Here is a 20,986-nt window from a genome sequence, read left to right as displayed (position 1 = left end):
CCATGTTTTAGAGATACTTTCACATCTTAATTTTTTAGATAGTGATGAGCTCTAGAAAAATGTTTTGAAATACAGTTAAAGCAGAACACAATCATCCTATATTTTGGGGGGTCTGACACCCTTATCTCACTCTACCCGATCATTTTGCAAAATGTTACTGAAGACCGTCTTCTAAACTGGCAAACTTGTGCTCTACAGAGAGTCTACTGTTCGTGCCTCAATTTGGAAAGTTGTACTGCTCTACATTACTAGACCAGCCAGCATTTACTGTACAGTAGAATTCCCACTACTCTCCACTCAAAGGGCTTCATTCACTGAATATCAAGAAGACAGAAGAGGAGTACTTTACTGTAAGACATTCGTGGTCATAAGTTTATAACAAAGCCTCCCAGGAATGCATTACAACAAAACATGCATTTTCAGGAGTCACCTGCACACATACCTACATACATAAACATGCAGCTACACCTATTTATTGTCATGTATTTGTCTTCAAAGTCACTTTGGTATTGGATCTGCTCTTTTTCTTTTTCAACTGAGAGATGAATTTTCATTACAGATCTCAACTTTTGGGTACAATAGGGTATTTATTCTGTATAATCTTTTCCCCCATTACCCACACAGATAATGATACAGTACGGTTACTACATCTGAATAGTACTCTACAATTTTCAAAGTATTCATTTTGCGTGCTCTTTTTAATATCCCCAGGAGGTAGTTATGCAGGTTATTATTAATTTCATTTCACACACAGCGAAATGAAATGGAGGTTTGTTCATGTCTAAAACAAAGATGTCCAGTGAGATATGCAAACTGGACCTCGGGTCTGTTCTGTGCAGTAAACCATCGTTTTCAGGAACTGATTCTAGAACTGATTGATAGCTCTCCCCACAAAGGATAGCTGCCCCGGATTAAATACAAACAAGCCAAAGAAGAGAAGAGTAAGGAAAGGAGAGGAAACCCCGGACGCTATTTGCATTTAACCCAGGCACCTCGCTCTCAGGTTTATCGAACACCTAGGGCGGGGCAGCAGGGGCCCTCCCGCCGTGGGTCACCCGTGCTGTCACCGGCCGTCGGCCCACGCCGCCAGCTGGCCTCGGGGTGCGGGCTTGTGCTGTTCCTCTGGCCTGGGCCCCGACCCTAGGTAGTAGGGCCAGGACCTCGGTTACCTTATCAGAATACGGCTCCTCGGTGAGATCGATGCCCTCGGCTCGCAGCTTGTTCTCGGTGAGCATCTCCAGATCCACCCCGCGGGCGCAGGAGGCCTTCCGGGCCAGGGCAGGGCCCAGCCGCACGCCGTGCTCCTGGAGGCTGGCGCTCTCGGGCAGCTCCGACAGCCAGGGCGGCGGCCTGGCGCTCAGCGGGCTGCCCGGCTCCGGTCCCGGGGGAGGCCTGGGTGCCACCGGCGGTGGGTGACAGTCGCTGGGGCTGCCGGGGCTGCCCTTCTTAAGGGGCAGGCTGGGTGCATCGGGGCCAGGGATGCCAGCGGGACCAAGAGGGCCAGGATGCAGCCCGTTGGCGAGGCGCTCCCTGCTCTTCTTGGCAGGAACGGGAGGAGGCTGCGTGGGAGGTTTTGCCTGCGTTCTGGCCTCGGGGCCCCTCTGCTCAGCATCCACACCTTCTTTGGTGCCCGGAGGATAATACGTTCCTTCCAGTCCTTTCCTGTGACCCTCAAGAGGCGTCCTTGTTAAACTGTGTTTAACGGCGGGCAGTTGGGCATCATAGTTTTTGGGCAAACACGGAGGGGGTGATGTGCCCCGTGAAAAGGCCGCGATGGGGCCATCCAGTTTCTTAGTAGTCGTTTTCTGAGGCTCAGAAAATCTCTTGCTTTGGGTCAGTAGCAGTGCATTGTCAACAGCAGAATCTCGTTTGGGGCTTTGAACCTTGGTGATGGAAGGGGTTGTCTTTTGTGGCACTTCGGGTACAGTCTGACGGGAGGGTTCTGTCACCTCGCCAGGCACATCTTTTTCGGCATCAGCCTCTCCTTGAAGGTCATCCAGGGAATGGGATCGGGGCCAAGCTTCCACAGTCTGGGGGCCCTCCAGGGTCTCACAGCTCCGGCAGATGGAAACCGGGAGGCTTCTTCGGTTTTTATTCAAATCAGCCACACATGGCGGATCACAGCCCTTGGCGGTGTGAGGGGTAAGACCACCGCCCAGCCTGCTCTCCCCTCCCGGCTTCAGTGCATCCGCTGACTTCAATAAAGGCAAGGTTGGGTAGTTGCCCAGCTGACTCCTGTTGAAAGACTTCAAGCTGGATTCCGCTGATGACTTGGCAGAGAGAAGGCTGGTTTTCCGAGTCTTACCTAACGAGACAAGGAAATATTTCACCATCGCATCTTAAAAAGGGAATCAATCAAATTGACATCAAAGGTGTGCTAACGTGATTGAAATCTCAAACTCCTACAGCCCATCGTTGAATTACACTAAGGACATAAAATCACCACCGGGGGATGGAGAGTTACTGTGGTCCTGTTTATTTTTAGAAAGAATTCTTAGTGGTATTACAGGACTCAGGGAGATGAAAGTTAATTGAGTTATGTGGAAAGAAAATATGCTGTGTCAGGCAGTAAAATAAATCTAGGCCTAATGTCTGTTCTTAGCTGCAGTCAATGTTGAAGAAAGTCACTCATCCACACCCCATTTAGGAATCGCACTGATGGGATTTCTGTAGAGTGAACACAACTTCCTAAAGCCACGGTGGCAAAGGGGAGGTAGACTGAATTCTGGGACAGGCTCTGGGACAAGCTCTTTACATGTGACCACTGCCTTCTCAAACCTTCCTTCAAGCTCTCCCCGCTTTGTGTTTTGTTCAGGTGTGTAAAATAAATGTTTCTCAGAGGCAGTCAGCCAACCTTGGTACAAATGAGTAAACAAGCTCACGTGAGTATTTTGCCAGAGACAACCTGTAAGATACTGATATGGTACTAATTCCCAGTGATGCAACAGACCTGATTAAAATAAGCTGTCAGACTGACAACTGAGCTTATCAACCAGATACCGTCTACTTAGCTGACAGCTGTTGACTAGTATCAACTGCTTCTGCTGCTTGATGAGCTTTACTGAGAATGTGCCATCTAGCGCCAGTGTGCTAAATGCTTCGTTTTCATCAAAAAAAAAAGCTTTTCACACATGCTATAATTGACTGCCCTTTGTTACATTTTTGGTGAATACCACTGTGAAGGAAAAATACTGCAAACCATATCAGTAAACAAAGAATGCTGAAACCACCAAGTTATCAGCGGCTGCCCCCCACCATGAAGACAAGCCTGCAGCCCAGCCTCTGCAGCCACTCACAATGGTGCCCTCTGAGGGGACTCAGAATAAGAAAGGACAGGACACTGGCCCTAGATAGCTAGGTGCTTGTCAAAGGAATGAATTGAATCAATTTAAATGTTTGCTTCCTCCCATACATAGAAAAGCACTAGATTCTTTTAACTTGAGATGCCCGGTTTTCTTTGGATAACAAGTAATCTTTCATTGTTCCAACTACCTGGTCTTTGTTGTAAAGCTCCTATGTATCCTAGCTTCTCCCCTACCTCTTCAGAGCAGTCCCCCAGAGTGATGCGAGAGGCTGTCATCCCGGCTCGAGTCCTCCCGCCAAATAAAACATAACTCTTAACTTTTAGGCTGCGCATTTATTTCAGTTGACACCATGTTTGTTTGGGCTTTGAACTGGGCTGGGGGAATGCCCCAGACATAAAACACATAAGCCAAGTGAGCTCAATACTCTAGGCCTATCAAAAAAGATAAAAATCTTAAACCCACCACACGTTTGGAAGCGGCTGGCTCTAATCTCTGAAAAGCCACTATTGTGTCACTTCAGGTTTTCTTCCTCATCTATTGTTTCAGTAAACATTTCTAATTGAATATTTTAACTTAGAATTTTGACATCTCCCCATGAAGCAATCTCACTCTTTCAATAAATAAGCAGCAGACGGTGCTCTGATTTCCCTGGGAGGGGAAGAGAGGGTGTGGATAGTGCCAGCTCTAAAAAGGAAAGAATACTTTTAGGGAAATGAAAGACAGTCTCTGATAAAAGCTCCACATGTATGCTGCGTAAGAGAAGGGAAAGGAACAAAGAGGCCTGGGGCACTGGGGTATCACAAGTGGTTTGGCCATATCGGCAGAGGGAAAACCAGATTCCAAGATTTCACAGCTTTCTATCAAGCTCATTCTAATTGCAAACTGATAATATTAAATGAGCTGCATCAAGTATAAATCCAGACACTGAGAATGATGGATAAGAACCGTCGCCTCCTCATTCAGACTTCACTCATCATCCCATCCTCTAGTTAAGACACAAGTCAACAAGTGAAGTATTTTGCTTTTGGCAAAGCAGGGTCATGGTCGAAGAGCTTTTGTCTTCCCGTATGTATGATAGTGTAGGTCTCAGACCCCGCCTCCTGTGTGTTAGCAACATGACAGGCTAACATTACCAGGTTATTTTTTCATTGTTACATGGAGATCATTAGCCCAGTGTTACTACTGAATATACTGACCGTGGTCCCATTTTTCAGTAATAGAAAAGTCATCACAGATAAAATGGAAAAGGCAAATCCCTCTTCAGAAAGCATATCACATTGTACCTAAAGTTTAAAAACCAGTTAGAATAGAAAATTCTTAAAACCACTTTAGTACAAACTTTAGAAATGTGGCTTTCCTTCTTTTTAACTCTCAATATAAACTATGTGCATAAACCCCATGCTCACAGTATGTTTATAGTGGAAAGATTCCTGAATTCACCAAGGTGAAAGTTTGCTTTGCCAGCTTCTTTAATCTAGCTCCTCAGCAGGCACACCTGTATTCTTTTTAGCATTAAAAAGTCTCTATGATTCTTACCCATCAAGAACCATTTGGAGGAGAACTAACTTACCGAAAATGTTTGGATATGGAAAAAGTTTTCACAGAAAAGAAAAACTTTCAGGACCTACATGAGGGCTCTGATGTTTACTGAAGCTGAGGAGTCACTGGGATCCAGGTGGATTCTGCATCCCACCTTGACCAAGGCTGCCCTAACACCAGGATTTGGGGAGAACCATGATCTTCCCAGATTGATAAAACACTTGGAGTGGCAGGCTCATGGGTCAAAATTTGAGGTCTCCAGAATGCGCAACAGAATTGGGATGAGGGTGAGGTGAGCAAGGCGCCTGGGGGACACACTGGAAGGAGATGATCACTGTCAGTCCTGTAAGTGCAGCTGGTACCCGAGAGTGAGCGCCTTTCTGAACTCAGCCCCTAACCACTCACTTGTGCCAGCCCAGCCCTGCCTTTGGTGCCCAAGATGGCTCTCAAACTATGTTTAAAATCATGATCCACAGTAAGGAAACAGATTTCACATTCATCACCCAGTATACACAGACACCATGTGCACAGACAAAAGAGACACAAACACACACACACAAAGATACAGCTGCAACAAAGATCACAAGGAACAACACTAGCGATACCATCGTACCTGTGGAAGAGCACTCGGAGATCTCTGTCCTATTTTATCTTACAAAACTGCTATCTATGACCCTCTAAATTGATTTCACAACCCACTGATGAACTGCAGCTGCTGTTTGAAAAGCCTGGCTCTAGCAGGTGCTCAATAAATAGCTGGACACCTGGGCTACCTGATGGGCTTCCAATGGCAGCTGGAAACTATCAGCCCTGGACGTGTTTCACGAGGTCTTCAGGGGTTTCACAGAGACGTAGGGGAATCCTTTACTACTGTTTCTCATCTTAGGAGTTTGGGGATCACAACAGGAAACCACGAGCCTGACCCACTTGCCTCTCCTCTTCTGTTTGAGACAAGGAAGCTACCGGGAACTTCCTAGGGACTGCTACCTGACTGTCAGGACAGGAAGCCGCAGACAAGACCTGCAGCCGGGAATGGCCCTCTCCCTCTGTAATTGCTCCGCTCTCAGGCCGTACAGCTGAGCCACTGAAGATACTGCAGCTTGTGCAGCCCTGATGGATGGTCTACCTGGCAAATTGTTTTCCTTATGGACCTAATAGTTCCCAACACTCAAATGTGGGTTTTTACTGCACAAAGAAAAGGACATCGGAGACACACAATTTAGGTTTTATGGCTGCAGGTATTTTAGACGGAATTTATTCACCTCACACAGCAGTCAGCAGAGGCTAACTAGAAACGAGAATGGTGAAGAGGTCAGAAAGGAAAGATTAGGACCGAGTTCGTAATGGTAATAGAATCGTCTTTTTTTTGTTTTGTTTTCAGAACGTTCTGCTTTTGAAACTAGTACTTTTTAAAGCAAGAGGATCCTTCTTAATGAAGCTTCATTTATAAGACAGGTCAGAGCTAAAGTGTGGAGGTTGGCTCAAGGCCCAGGGCCACCACTGCTCACCCCACCCAAGGCCCCCAGGCCCCTGAGGTGTGCAGGACCCTGCAGACAGCAGACAAAATCCAGGGCTTCAGGCAGCATGAGCTCCCGAACCCAGAAGTTACAAACTGCATAAGAGGCACTGGTCTTTTAAACACAACTTGTGTTCATTTCTCCACTCAATGAAAGTACTTTCCTTATAAAACTAGAACAAAACTGTGCAGCTTCATTTAATATTTGAATGAACAAAAGTCTGGGGAGGTACCATGTCCTTAACTGTTATGTGGACAAAGCAGAAAATATGTGGGGAAAAATTCAAGTCTATTTTGAAAATATCTTGCTTTTAAAGTGCTTTTAGTTTGTTTGAATTGGGGACTTTTGGCAATTTCATATCCTCATTGTATACTTTAACACCGCTTTTCAAAGTGAAATTTATGGTGGGCCCTGTTGTTTCAAAATCTATTTAGTGGATTTCGATGTGCATATAACCATGAAGGATACAAGTAAACCACTGATTCACACTAGGTCCATGAGACTCAATACATCAACTGAAAACACATGTGCTCTAATAACTTCGCAAAACTAGACCATGAGTAGGGCTGGCCCAACAATGTGAAGTTGGGGACCGTAACTCTGAGCCTCCAGTCACACTCTCTGAGAAGGAAGGAAGTACCATATTAGATGTGGGTCATTAAATTCTGACTAGCTGAAGTTTTGAGATTTTCTTAAAAAATGAAAGTGTAGTTTTTTGACTTTGAAGTTCTGAGATTTCTTTTAAAACAAACATGTAATATTTTAAGATTTAATCATATGCCTTTTATTCAGAAATCTAGCTTTTGTGTAAATGAAGTGATGTTTGAATGAAGTCAGACTTTTCACATTATTTTAATATGAATTTGGATATCTTCATACTGTAATGATGATATACTGCTGCCAGGATCTCTCTGCTTGTGGAAGGAGTCATTCTGCAACTGGGTTCCCCGTGCGAACAAGCACCCTACTTTCCCCGGGCGGGATCCGAATGCTGATTGCCACCCTGCTCAGGCTTCCTGTCTAGTTAAGAAGAATTGAGGATGACGATGATACTGAAAAACTAAGACTTCATGCCCTGGCTTCGCACCATGGTCTCAGACGGGCTCCACAAAATCCTTATATTGAAATGAGAGACTCTAAGTGACAATCCCAAGCACTGGGACAGTCTTGCTCTTCAGAATAAACCAGCAAACAAATAGACAGAGACCTTTTATGGTAGATGTTGCCTCTTCCCTTGTTCCCAAAGTAGGTCCACCCATTTTAATCTAATTCGTCCATGGTTTGTGAAGGTACTTAAGATAACATACACAAACTAAATCCCTCTGGCTTGAAGTTCGCCTAAGCCCAGATACCCTTGGCTGATGTATGATGACATTAAGTCATTAGAATATGGACTTGAAAATGCTTATAGTGTTGGAAAATCAGACCTAAAATATTGTCTACCATTGGCTGAGAGCCGATTATGAGCCAGAGTGGTGCCAGGTGAGAAACATTTCCTAAAGGACAAGAACAAGGGCTTCAGTTATTATTTAATCTTTCTGAGCTTTAGTGTCTTCATCAATCCAATATGCATTGCAGGATCTGAGTGATAATTAGCAATTGTGTATGTAAGCACTCAGCCTTCTGCGCCATTCACAGTCAATGTTTACAGAATGCAAGGTATTATTAATATATTATTACTTTAAGTCTTAGAACAGTCTATACAAGATAAACGCATATTACCACTTCAGAGATGAGGGAGGGTGGGGGCGGTCAGGGACAGAAAACAATTTGACTAAAGCCTTCAGCTATGCCCTATGCAGGTTCAAACCCCAGGTCGCCCCACTCTATACCCCCACGGCTCTTTTCATGATCCAGGTGGGCAGCTAAGCCTCTACAGGTTGCAAGACAATGGAAAGTTTTGTGACCCCTTCTCTGACACACAAGTTAAAACTCTTTCCATTTACGTGCTTCATGGCATGGAAGAGTAACTGACGGAAAGACCTCCCTACTCATTTCTCAGCATCATCAGCTGTCTAGGTTCTTGAGAGATGTTCCTCCCTCCTAATGATCTTAATCAAGCACCAATCACCCTGGAGGAGTTTTAAAAACTCCTCTCCCTGTTGCCAGTTTTCCCAAAGGCAATGGCTCATGCTGAAGAAGAAAGATAGGCATTAGTGTAAGACGTCAAGAAATGGCCCAGGAGGCTTGCATATGAAGATGCATTCACGATTATCTGTGCTGACAGTACCGTTTTCCAGGTTCTCACTGCTTTCATAGCATCCCGAGTCTCGCGGAGAGCATCCGCTCAGGCCCTGGCTGTCAACAAGCAGCTTCTCCTGGGATCCGGACTGGTCGCTGTTACCTAGAGAAGATGAGCACATAGCATGGGGTCATAAGGAGAATGAAAAACAGGTTTCAACTGACCATATCCCAGTGTTATCCTCAGTTCTCACCATATGGTTTGAAGCTTTTGGACTTTGGAAGAGAACAAATCATTTTAAAGTAAATGAGATAAAAGTGAATAGTGAGATCAGAACATTTTTCTTTTCAAACCAAGTATCACAGGAAGATAAGTTTGGAGAGAGCGTACTTAGTTGAAATACATCAGTGCCTTTTGAGTTACCCAGAGGATGACTCTGGCCTCAGGCCAAACAGGGAGAGGAGAAATTCAGAGCATCCTGCCAAAAATGGGGGAAGAGCAACTGCGGTCCTTTCTGAGAGATGGTTCCATCAGCTAGAAGCAGTGAATAAATGCCCTGTGCATAAGGAGGAATGAGGTGGTATGCTTTTTAAGAGATCTAGAAGATTTGTGTTTCAAGTTATTTGTTCCCAGCTTTACAAATTGAGAAGCTAACATAAAAGTCAGGGTCAAATTTTATTAGCATTTAGGAGCATTCATACCCCTCAGTGACATGCGCTGGCGCTCATATTAATTCAAAGGGAGTAAGGCTGATGAAAAGGGGAGACAAACCCCTAAACCAAAGAGGGGCTGGGGGCAAATTCTTTTGTTGTTGTCACTGGGAATAGGCTAGAGGTTTTTTCCTTTTTGCCTTCTCCCTTTGTCTTGAGTCTGCATTTCTATTCCCTGCACACAAAGGGTAAGACATGAAAAGCTCAAAATGCCCTCTAACTTGGAATCTGAGCACCGAACACTCTTAGAGTGGATGACGGAAGGCTGCATGTCCTGATCAGAAGTAACCCTTCTAGAGAGAAGCAGCTGACGTTTCCTGTTGGGTGAAAGTCTGCCTAGAGTAAATCATGTGGCCTTCGTCACCCTGGCTGTTCTGTACAGAGGGCACAGGTGGCCTTACGTGGGTTCAACGTTACAGGAAGTACGTCTCTCAATTGTTATGCAGACTAAATGCTCGGCCAATAAAAATGGAAACCAGGAAAACATTTTCTACATAAAATAAGTAGTTGATGATGAATGGCTTTAATTTACTTTTCGTTCTCTTCACCTCCCCTCCCCCAGTGCACATGCGCGCACGCACGCGCGCGCACACACACTAAATCGATAAACCAGAAATCTTTTCTCAGTCCATTAAAAAAAAGAAACTGTGGCAAGGCCGAGGGCTGCTATCCCACACACGGGACAGCTGTTTCTACTGCCCATTTAACACCTCCTGCTTGTGTTTCTCACAAGGAAAGCACTTTATAACAGAAATCATGGCAGAACAAGCCCTTAAGTTAGAACATCAAATTAAGAAGTGCTATTTTTGAAGTGATTAATGAAAAATTAACTAAGTGGGAGGATAAGAGCAAATCCTTTCCCCTTCCCCGCACCAGAAGTGGAACATTCCAGAGTGATGTCCTCATCGTGTGGAAGAGTCTGCGGATTTGGAATGGCCTTTGTTCTAGCCTAGCATGTTATTTAGGAAAATGATACTTATAAAATGAGGGCTTTGAGCTATCAGTTACAACCCAGGAAGAGGAATCAATGCAGTTTGTCCTTGGCGAGATCGTTCAGGGGATGGCAGCGGCCAAAACAGACCCCAAAGTGCTGACCGATGGTAATGAAATAGAAAAGCTGTCCTTGCCATTGCAGGAAAATGCAGACTGCGCCTGCATCTTTGGGGATGCCAGCCCCACCACAGAGCAGGACACCTGAGATTATTATGGGGAGTTAAGGGTCCCTCTGCATCGTGTGAAACCACAGTTCAGTTTATAAAGTCATGAGACAGATGCCAATGGGCTAAAGCCACTTTCTTCCTGAAGGATCCAATCAGCAGCTACTAGGCAGGAACCCAACTATCAAATTTAACAAAATTCTCTAAAACCAAAATCCAGTGTTTCCCAAATAAGTTATCCTTCTTCACAAGGGAGAATGAAGCAAGATCTCTCAGCTCTCAGGAGATCCCTGGATCTGTCTAGTTTGACAGAAACTGATTGTGTTCCTCTAAGTCATCAGTTACTTCTTAAACACAATGAATCTAATAGCATTGAATGTAGAGTCTTCTGGCCTTAGCAAAAGCCTGGATCCAGGCTCTTGGTACTAACTGGCACCCCTGAGCCCTTGAAGCCTTTATTTTAGAACCACTGGGGAAAAAAAAAGTACCACTTTATGTATCATGGATGTTCTAAACAGTGGAACAGCATAGATTCAAAATGGGATTTATGAAGAAGCAAAGAGCCTTCTTTCGACTTCTGAGTGAGCACCAGGATGGGCAAAGATTCCCTCCTGCAGATATCCCCTGGTGCAAATCTCAGGACACGATCCCAGGAGGGGCGAGGAGTCTGAGCCACTGCAGCACCACAGAGACAGATCCTAACACTCAGAGTTGAGCTTTGCTCCTCCTGGATTTGAATGCTAAAGGAAACGTATTAGATAGGGTTTATAAACCAGCTGTTCTCAGTGGCTGAGGAAGAGCAAATGAGCTATCTTACAGAGCAGATGTGGTCAAGAGACTAGATGATTTGTTGTTAATTGATACGAACATAGCTGGTCAGCTACACCAGGCACCGGGCCAGGCTCTGACACAACCTGGCCACAGACCCCCAAGGTGTCTCCGGGGGAACTCCAACACTAAAGAGACCTGGTTATAAAATGATGCTAACTACGAAACACAATTCCTTCCAAATCTATCCCTGAAGGCCGTGTGTTTATCTAGGGGTCAGAGAACTGTTTGATGGTGTGTTATCAGTTAATTTAGAGGGAGGACCCATTAAGCAGAAGTGAATTTAACTACACTGAGACAATTGCTTCCATGTCTCTTGGGCTTGATACATTCCGTAATGTATAATTTTTTTCCCACCATTAACCATGGTTTTGGTGTGTCTTTCAGCAATAGAAAGGCTGTTAGCCACTGATATCCCTGAAGCAGAGCATTTGAAAGAAAACGCATTTGAATTCAGTAACTGGAAAGGATACTCCCCCTTATGATGAATAATTCCAGGAATATTTCTGATGTCAGACTGAAGAATAAAGAGCAAGATAAGACTGGGTTAATGGAGCAAAGGACACAGTATATTCAAATAGACTACATAAAAGCTGTGAGCTCACTGAATTCTGCTCATGGGCTGTATAAATGAGCTATCATTTGGCTGAGAATTCGCAATCTGAAATTCTCTGCTCCACATATTCACTTGGAATATTTCTTGCTTCTTTAATGCAAGCTGATGAAGTTCATTTATTCATTAACTAACCTATTCAATCAGAAAACAACTCCTCCTGTGCTTTGAGAAGTAATTAACCCTCGGCAGGGCAAGAAACTCCCAGTTTGTCAGTCCCTTTTGTGCCCAGGTATCCTAATGACCTCCTGAAGGCTGCATTTCCTACCACTCCCTAAGGGGGCATGAACTGTGCTTCTTAAGAAAACTGCAGTTTAATGTTCAGTCACTGGAGAAGCATTTTCCTCCAGCATTACCTAGAAACACACGAGGAGAGGTATCAGGCAGAAAGGTTTTCTTTTTCTTTTTTTCACGCTCCTACAAGACAGCAAGGTCTGCCCTGGGAATTTACGTCTTTGTGCAACTTGAAATAATACAAAATTGACCTTGGCTTTGGAAAGAGCAGGATCCAGCGAGTGACTCCAGGGACCTAAGCATATGCTAGTTGCTTATGGGACACCTGCTGGTGACCTGAGCACGTGGCTGCTCCAACAGTGAACACCCCTGTGCTGGGAGGGACTTACTGTCATATTCCTGTAACAGCTCCACTGCTGTCAAGAGAACAGCTCTGTGTTCTGGGTCCCTGATATTTAACTCGTCCAAGTCTTCCTCCTCCAGGAGCTTAAAGGTGTCCAGATCTTCATAGCCATTGAACAGGAAAGTGGGCATGTGCTCCTGTGAGGAGGGACAGAGGACAGAAGTCAGTCAGCAGGCCCAGCCATGTGATCCATGACCCAAAAAACCAGCCTCAAACCCCTAAACTCTTTTTCCATAGCCATTCTGATGCTAATAGAAAAGTTATTAAGGATCCTTTGTAACACGTTCTGTGCCTCCCCGGTCCTACAGCTTAGCAGGCAGACAGGGCCCTGAACTAATCACGGATTAAGAAGATGTACTTTGCAGGCTGAGATGGACTCCACTGGCTTGCGTGTCAATTGCGCCCTTGCTACGAACTGACGCCTGTAACAGCACCCAGGGCTCAGTGGAGGAGACTCTTCTTTCATTTAGAGCTACTGGAATCCAGCTCAGATAGACCTGTGACTTCCTTGGGAGCAAGGCAGTTTTGCAAGAAAACAGAATCCACCCTGTAGACCCACCGTAACAGGTGCTGGGAGTAATGGTGGGAGAGAGGAGGGAAGGGAGACCCCTCATGGCCTCTGTGAAGCCAACCAGGGAGCCAGGAGTTTGTTCTTACAGCCTTTCCAAGTAGTAGCTCAAAGCTCACCGCTCTGTGGAGGCTGCTGTTTGGACTAGGCGCAAATTCTGACCCGGGGTTTATGCCGTTGCCGCCAGCGGAGGTCAAGGGCAGCATTACAGTGCCGGCAACGCCTTCTGTAGGGTCATGCGGACACATCAGAGCCACAGGCCGCCCCTGCTGGATGACGCAGGTCACCCCTATCCTTCCCTGAAAGTGCCCCTGCTCGCTCAGTTTGGAAGGAGGAGGTAGTGTGGGGTCACGTGGGCCACAAGAGGACAGAACTGACTTTGAGGTTGATGCGATCGAGGAGATCCTCCACCGACTTGGGCTGGGGGGGTCTTCCTTTCCTCCTCCTCCTGGTGGGGCGCTTGGGCTTCTCCTCTTCCTCGCTGAGCACGTCCACGTAGATGAACTTGAACGTGCCCACCTTGTTGTTCAACAGGCCCATCCAGGTGCCCATGGGGGGTTTGCTGATTATATCGATGACGTCTCCTTTCTGAGGCCCAGGAAACAAACATCTTTCCATTAGGTACATTTCCACGCGTGAGCCATCAGTCAGTCAGAAGTGTTAATCGTGTGGATGTGAAGACACTATGAGGGCCAGAATCAGGGTTCCACGAGTCACCTTATACGACTGGGAGCCTGGCAGAGGGCCAGACAGGACATGCCTGACCTTACTGGATTCCTCTTGCACCACAGGACAGTGTGTCTGAGGTCCTTCCCAGTGCTCGCGGCTAGGTGGGCACCTGGCTCTCTGAATGCCCTTGCCCTCGCCCAGAGAGCTCCTACTTCTTAGAGAAAGACTGTCCCACCAATCAGGTATCAGTGGCAATCCCTGTCCTATACTCACTTCACACATTCTGTGGAACTCCATTTGTCTCGTACGAATGCCACTGATCACAGAGAAGCCAGTCATGTTCTGTCAGTAGGGAGAGCACAGAGACTAAAGGCGGGGAGGGCAAAGGGATCGTGGAGGGAAGCGGAGATCAGAGGACAGGGCCAGGGGATGAAGTGGTGACAACAGAGGATTAACAGGAGACCCACCTCTACCCCCAAATGCTGGCCGATTCTCTGCTTTGTTTTTCACTCTTAGAAGAGCCCGGTTTATCAAGGTAGCAGAGACCCTGGCCAGTTTGCACCAGAACAGCCTAACATTCAACAGCAGAGAGAAAAGAACACCTCTTATGGGAACAAAGAGCCAGGTGTCACGGCACGGAGGCCAGGCAGACACACACCTTGAGCTTGAGCGAGTCTGTGTCATAGGGGCTGGGTGTGAAGTCGGTGTGCACCCTGGCGCGCCCACAGAAGGGGCCCCGGTAGGGGGGCTCCTCGTCATCACCGTCTTCTGACTTGACGCTCTCCCTGTTACTGGTGGAGGAATCTGTGGTGCTCACTGTTTGACCACCTGTACAGGGAAAACAGGAAGAACACGGGTAACTACAGACTCCCGCACAGCAAAGCGGAAGGGCACAGGAGGCAGCAGAGATTAGGAAAGCAAGGGCCAGAGGAGGGAAGTCACGAGCCACAGCCAGACATCAGGACCAGAGCAGAGTCCGGGGGAAGCTCCCAGCTCTCTGACTGTTCTCCCCAGTCAAGCCCCTCATTGGACAGGGGACTCCAGCAAGTTATCTTTATGACCGCGGAATCCGGGAGACCTCCTGGAGGAGGACGTCGCCAGCCCCTAACGTGCGAAACCTCCCATTTGTCAGGCAGACTATCTTTTCCCCATTTTACACATGAGGAAACCCAGAGAGGCCAAGTAATTTGCCCAAGGCCAAGTACTTTGAAAGCTGTGGGTTTAAACTTGGTCTCTTTCCCTACGGCGTTCGGCCGATACCACCGTTGGACGGGGAGCGGTTGAACAGCCTTCGATCCCATGACATCAGTAATTCTCTTGTTTTGTTGGCCACCTTCGTGAGCCTTTCCCCTCGACCCATTCCTCTCCATTCTCCAGTTCTTCCTCTGACGTGCTTTCCCTCTTTTCTCCGACCAAAATTCATCACCCACTCTTTGGTGCCACTGTTGTGCATCTGCTACCGAACAAACAGGACTCTGGGGTCAGGCCTGTCTCTGTAACAGCTCCCTAAGGGTCGGAACTTGGTCTTATTTATCTTTAAATTGCCTGAACCTGACATTTGGTGGAAGTCAGGTTTTGACTCGGAGGAAATCATCTGTGGTTACCAACGAGACGTACTCATCGAGCTCTGCCCGCTCAGCGAGCTCCGCAGACTCTCCACAGAACCTCCGGCTTTGAGCTTGGGCTTGTCCACGTGCTCGCTGTCAGGTTGAGAGGACGGAGGGGAGCCAGGCATCCCATCAAGGCCCGAATCCTGCAATGGGTTTCGACAAACTATGTTATCAGAGTGGGCAGGTGTCCTTGTGAAATTCACAGCAATTCAGCCCTCAATGACATCAATCAAATCCATCTGTATACCCCGTCTTTACCCACTATACTCCTTTTTCATCTGTATCCTTGCTTCATCTTAAAGTTGTGGCTCGTGTAACTATTTAAACACTCAAAAATTATTTTCCATGCTCAAATAGATATTCTTGAAAAACTATCTACCTTGTAGACAAAACATGGCGTTTAATGCTTAAAGACCATCAGCCTGCTCCCCAGTCCAGTAATAAAGCTGGACTTCAAATGTAGATCAAATACAATCCACTAGTAATGTACTATCTGGATGTTTTACCAGAAAGTATTCAATCTATTTGAAGGGAAATATTTATACTTTAAAATAAATGTATTCCTTGTTTAAAAAAAAAAAGCCAAATTCTTATATGTCTACTTAAGACAGATTATTGAAATTAGCTAATAAAATACCAACTTAGGATCCAGATACACAGGTGGCCCTTGAACAACATGGGGGCTAGGGGTGCCGACCCTCTTTGCAGTCAAAAATCCGAGTGTAACTTTTAGTTGGAGCCCCTGATCTGTGGTTCCTCATCTGGGGACTCAAACAACCACGGATTGTGTGCACTATGGTATTATCCATCTATAACTGGACCAGTGCAATTCAAACCTGTGCTGTTCAAGGGTCAACTGTACAGCAAGCATACCTCTTTCCTGTCTATAATACAATTTCCATAAGCCACCCTGTGATTTTAGCTTCTTTCACTTCTTTTGTGTATCGTTAGGGAAAAGCTTTCAGATCAGAATACTGACATCAGTGACCCAGCACGACTTCTCATTTTGGGGGTAACTACCATATCCTTAGCTGGGCAGCCCCTCATTTACACATGTGACTACAGCACAGTTGTTTGATTCGTGGCACTATACAGACGGACAATACCACACTTTCAAAAGCCTGCAGTCAGAATGGTTGACTTGCCCAGAGTGAAACCTCTCTGGCATATTACACCACCACAGGAGCACAAAACTGTCTAAAGGAAACCTGTTATTTGCATAGTGCCGAATCATCAGAAGGGCTGTGACGAGGTTCTGCGGGGCCCTGCAGACTTTTAAGGACAATAGTAAGGGCAGCTTCTGATTCAAAACACATTTCTGCTTTACATTTAAGGAAAGCAAGCAAACAACCTCAACGACTGCAAACAGAGTGCATTACCAGGAAGTTGCTGAAGCGGCAAAGGATGAATTCCTGAGCAGGTTTTCACGCCTACTTTTGAATCATAAAATAAGCCACCTTTCCAATTAAAGTCTTTTTCAAATGCCTTTGAAAGACAGCAATATGAAACATACATCTCTGATGCTATATGTTCACAAATACTTTAAAAAATTATTAATTTATTCATCACATACTTATTGACTGTCTATGAGAACAGATACTATTCCAGACGCTGGGCATATAGTAGGGACAGAGCAGAGAAAAATCCTTATCAGAATAGTTGGTATATTTACTAAAAAGTTAGGGGGGAAAAAAAAAGAAAGCCTTACAACATTAATTTCCTCTCTCTAAAAAGCATTAGAATGACTTAATTTTTTTTTCTTCTGTGAAATGTCTGCTTTAAAAAAAAAAAGAACTAAAAATATAAGACATCTAAATAGTGGTAAAATTATAGAAAAATGCTCAAAATTACATTGGAGTTCTACGCTCATGATCCATAAAGCAGAAAAACCCTAGGAATGTAAGTTTACAAAAGCTTTTAGTGGATGTTTGAGTTTGGGGGAAAAGCCAGCTAAATAAAGTGCTATAAATTTGTGGCACTGCTTTCGCTGGCATGTCTACTTCATAGGAGAGCACAGTTTGCTTCATTGCTGGGCAGATATATAGAATCACCATTGCTCCCACACCCAAAGGGACAACAGTCATGGAGAAGAGATACTGGAGGCTGCCCAGACTTCCCTGTGGGTCTAACAAGCCACTATTTCTCAGCCTGAACACTGTCGGCATTTTGCATGGCTAATTCTTTGCTGTGGGGGGCTGTCCTGTGCTTTATAAGATGCATCCCTGACCTCTATCCACTAGGTGCCAGTAGCACCCAACACCACCCCAACCTTGCTGCAACTATCAAAAATGCCCCCAGCCAATGCCCTGCGGTTGGTGGGAAAGCAAAACCACCCCCTACCACAGCCTGCAAGAACCACTGTAACAAACTGAAAATGTGCAGGCTTTGTTTGAATCACAGTGCGGGAGGCTGGCTTGCTGGTGTTCAGAGATTCAAACACGGGGATACTTGGTTCTTAACTATGTCCACCAGAGGGCAGCAGCTGAGCAAAAATGTCTGCTTTCCCTGCTATTTTACTTGTCAGATAACAGCATTACCTACATATTTCAAGTAACCAGTTCACACACAGGGACTTCAACAAACTACAGAATGAATACTATAAAGGTGCCAGAGGAGAGTGTTTTGAAAATCTAATCAAAATTACCTCAAGGCCCAGCTTTCCAAATGTCTTTATTTCCTCCACCCATACAAACTGGTCATGTTCCTAGAGACGAAATTATAAAAGCGGGGAAGCAGGGCGGGGGCGTCAGTTCTGTGGTATCTCAACAGCTGCAGATGGGGCTAGTCGGTGAAAACACCCCCGCAGAAACATGGTGATTATGTAAGTCCTGTAGCCAGGAAGCACTTTCTGAGTTTGCTCTGTGCTTCTAGAACAACTTATGCTACATTTATTTAAAAAGTCTGCTGTCTAAGAAAACTTGAGTGTCTTTTTTAGGTTTGATTCTGGTGACATCCACTTTGGAACAAGGGATATTTTAGAAAATAAAAAACCATTCCTCTGTGGTCTCATTTTCAGTGCTTAAGGCACTAAAGAACAATCATTTATTGACATGTCGGTCTTTCCTCTCATCAGTAGGTAGATAGCAGGCCCTTGCTTTGTATTCCCAGCACTGAGCATGGTGCTCGGATGACCCTAAGTGCTTAAGAAACATTTGCTGAATCCAATGTTTGTCTACATAAACTAAGCATGGTCTGGGGATTGGCTAACACCAATGAATGTATTTAGCAGCTTTTTAAAATCTCAGACTGACCACCCTCAGCTTTCCTTGTTGTCAGGGAGAACCAACGGGGCTTTCTGCTTAGCTGTCACGTACCTGCTCAGAGACAGAGCTGCTGTATTTTTTAGACATTCTCTTCCTCATTGTCTCTTTCACTGATTTCACCTTTTTTCCAAGAGAGATGCGGGAGGCAGTGGGTGATTTGATTACTTCTTTGTACACAAAATCCCCCTCTTTACCCTGTAAAACAAAATGTTGTAAGTATCTTTAATCACAGAAAATGCAGCCCCCAAACAGGTTTTATTATTCAAACCATGAATGTTCTGCGTCTCAGAAAAACGTTGGCCCGCCTCAGGATCTTCACATTTTTCTATGTTAACTCAGTGCTGTGTTATTTATCTTTTCGATTAAAAATTAAAAGCTACTGACTAAAGGGCTTTTGTTTATTTAAAGTGGGATGTAAGTCATTTTATTTTATTTAATCTTAGGATATCCTTCTCCTATTATATCTTTTCCCACCATTTAAAATATCTAAGGGGACTGTATTTCATCAGTAAAAAGTGATGCAGACGAGCCACTGTTCACTGAATCCCAGCAGCAGGGAAGAAGAGCAGGGTAATACTACTGAATCACCCTAGGGAAGTGGTAAGAACCAAACGGCAAATGTCAATCATTAGACGTCCAGCATCTGATCAGATTTATAATACTGCAGCACTTCGTGTGGTCAGCTCCCGAAAGCATGTAAATTTCCTTTTCTGAACAAGTTGGACTGTGGTCACTTCTCAATCTATTTTGCATTGAAAAAAAATTTCCTCTGAGGAGGGGGAAAAAAACTTTCAGTTTTTAAAAGACTGACCACATAAAATCACTGGTTTGCGAATCAATAAAATTTGATATCCAAATAAAACAGTTTTATTATTCCAGGAGATTCTCACACTTCAAACAGATGGGTGCTTTAGCTGACGCATGATCATTTGTATAAACAAATATAAAGCTCAGAATTCTAATTTCACAGTCTCATGACAAAATGCACAAAGGGAAAACAAGACTATATGGAAAACTCACCTATATCCTTAGGACCCCAGAGAGTAAACGGTAGGAAGCAGAAACTGTACACCACACCGGGGCCCATCCCCAGGCTGCGATCTGGAGGCAGGTCTGAGGAGGCAGTAACCTTGGCCCTCAAGCAGTCTGGTTTGCTTTGGCCCCAAGGGAACTGGGTTCATTTCAGGAGACCCCAGATCAGAAAGACCTAGGCGGAGTCCAAGGCTACGCACTTGGCCCATGATAAGGCTGGTTTTCAGAAATGCTGGCACATAGTCTTGGAACCCGAATCACAGGGCTCCATCTGTGGCACTACCTGTGCGTGACCAATGGTCATGTGCACTTGCAACTGATGTGAACAAAAAGCCCGTGTGCACAAATGCCTAAGACCATGGAAACCAAACTCATCTGGATTTGTGACCTGAAGAAACCTGGAAGCCAAGGCATTAAAGAACTGGTGCTCCCACAGGGAAAGAGATGGAGGCCACAGGTGGTCACCATTCACTCCACGTGGAACAGAGAAGAGTCCTTAAGATGGTGGCTGAAATAGGACTTCTCTCCAAAGGTGATTTCGGATCCCCAAGGAAAAGGTATCAGTCCTCAAAGATACCAAATGTGAAACTATGGCAACACATCACTTGAACCCAAACCTCTGGCTTTCCGTCTGCTGCATACTCACCATTGGGTCAGAATTATGACTGCCTATGTGCAGAGAACGATTTGTCAAGTCAAATCCTCCAAAACTGCAGGTTCTCTGTGGAAAGGGGAGGGCAGAGCAGGAATAATCCAGTTACGCCTCAGGCGGCCAGAAGTGCACCAACCCAACACAGTTCCCGTTTGCAGAACGTCACTGAATCACAATGTGTTACGGGATGAAAGTAAGAAACGAGAAATGATGAAGAAAAAAATACATGATTCATGTTCTAAGGAGACGTCACTCATGTTGCCCTTCCACGGGCCAGTGGAACCGTTGCCTCCACCAGAGGTTCAGAATCCCCTTAATACGCGAGAACCAACTGATTAAAATAAAAATAAAAACAAAACCCCAAACTTACACATGTGTTAAATGCTCTAAGATTCCCTGTCTCTTAGCAACAGAACTTCCCTTCCAGCCCCCTTACTATTGGCTGCATCCAGTAGTGAGAATGAGGAAACATGTATTATGTGCTCAGAGTGGTCTTTGAAACCCAGATCTGAAGTCCTACATAGCCCTGCCACCGACAGCAGGCTTTCCCAACAGACTCTTCTTTTGTTTAGTTTTAAACCGCTGAGATGGAGGGAGAAAGGTTATGTTTACAGTAGAGTCCAATCAAGCCAAGAGGATTACTCACTCATTGCTTCCCTGACCTAGCCAAAAATGCTGATAACTTTCCTATCTAACTGTCCAAC

General features: G+C 45.3%; 1 protein-coding gene across 5 annotated transcripts in view; it reads right to left on the bottom strand.

The window, feature by feature from the left end:
• SASH1 (SAM and SH3 domain containing 1) overlaps window positions 1–20,986 on the bottom strand; it is a 284,505-nt gene that overhangs the window by 4,851 nt on the left and 258,668 nt on the right. For all 5 annotated transcript variants that reach the window (XM_072966006.1, XM_072966005.1, XM_072966008.1 and 2 more), the window contains 8 exons: window positions 20,277–20,351; window positions 18,650–18,793; window positions 15,343–15,478; window positions 14,384–14,553; window positions 13,435–13,644; window positions 12,475–12,625; window positions 8,592–8,705; window positions 1,170–2,305 (listed from right to left, as the gene is read on the bottom strand). In XM_072966006.1, the coding sequence (XP_072822107.1) occupies window positions 1,170–2,305; window positions 8,592–8,705; window positions 12,475–12,625; window positions 13,435–13,644; window positions 14,384–14,553; window positions 15,343–15,478; window positions 18,650–18,793; window positions 20,277–20,351 (2,136 nt within the window). The remainder of the gene's footprint in view (window positions 1–1,169; window positions 2,306–8,591; window positions 8,706–12,474; window positions 12,626–13,434; window positions 13,645–14,383; window positions 14,554–15,342; window positions 15,479–18,649; window positions 18,794–20,276; window positions 20,352–20,986) is intronic.

The sequence above is a fragment of the Vicugna pacos genome, chromosome 8 (assembly GCF_048564905.1).
Source record: "Vicugna pacos chromosome 8, VicPac4, whole genome shotgun sequence".
Classification (NCBI taxonomy): Eukaryota; Metazoa; Chordata; class Mammalia; order Artiodactyla; family Camelidae; genus Vicugna; species Vicugna pacos.
Note: the sequence above shows the minus strand (reverse complement) of the source record. Positions and strands in the feature narration are given on the sequence as shown.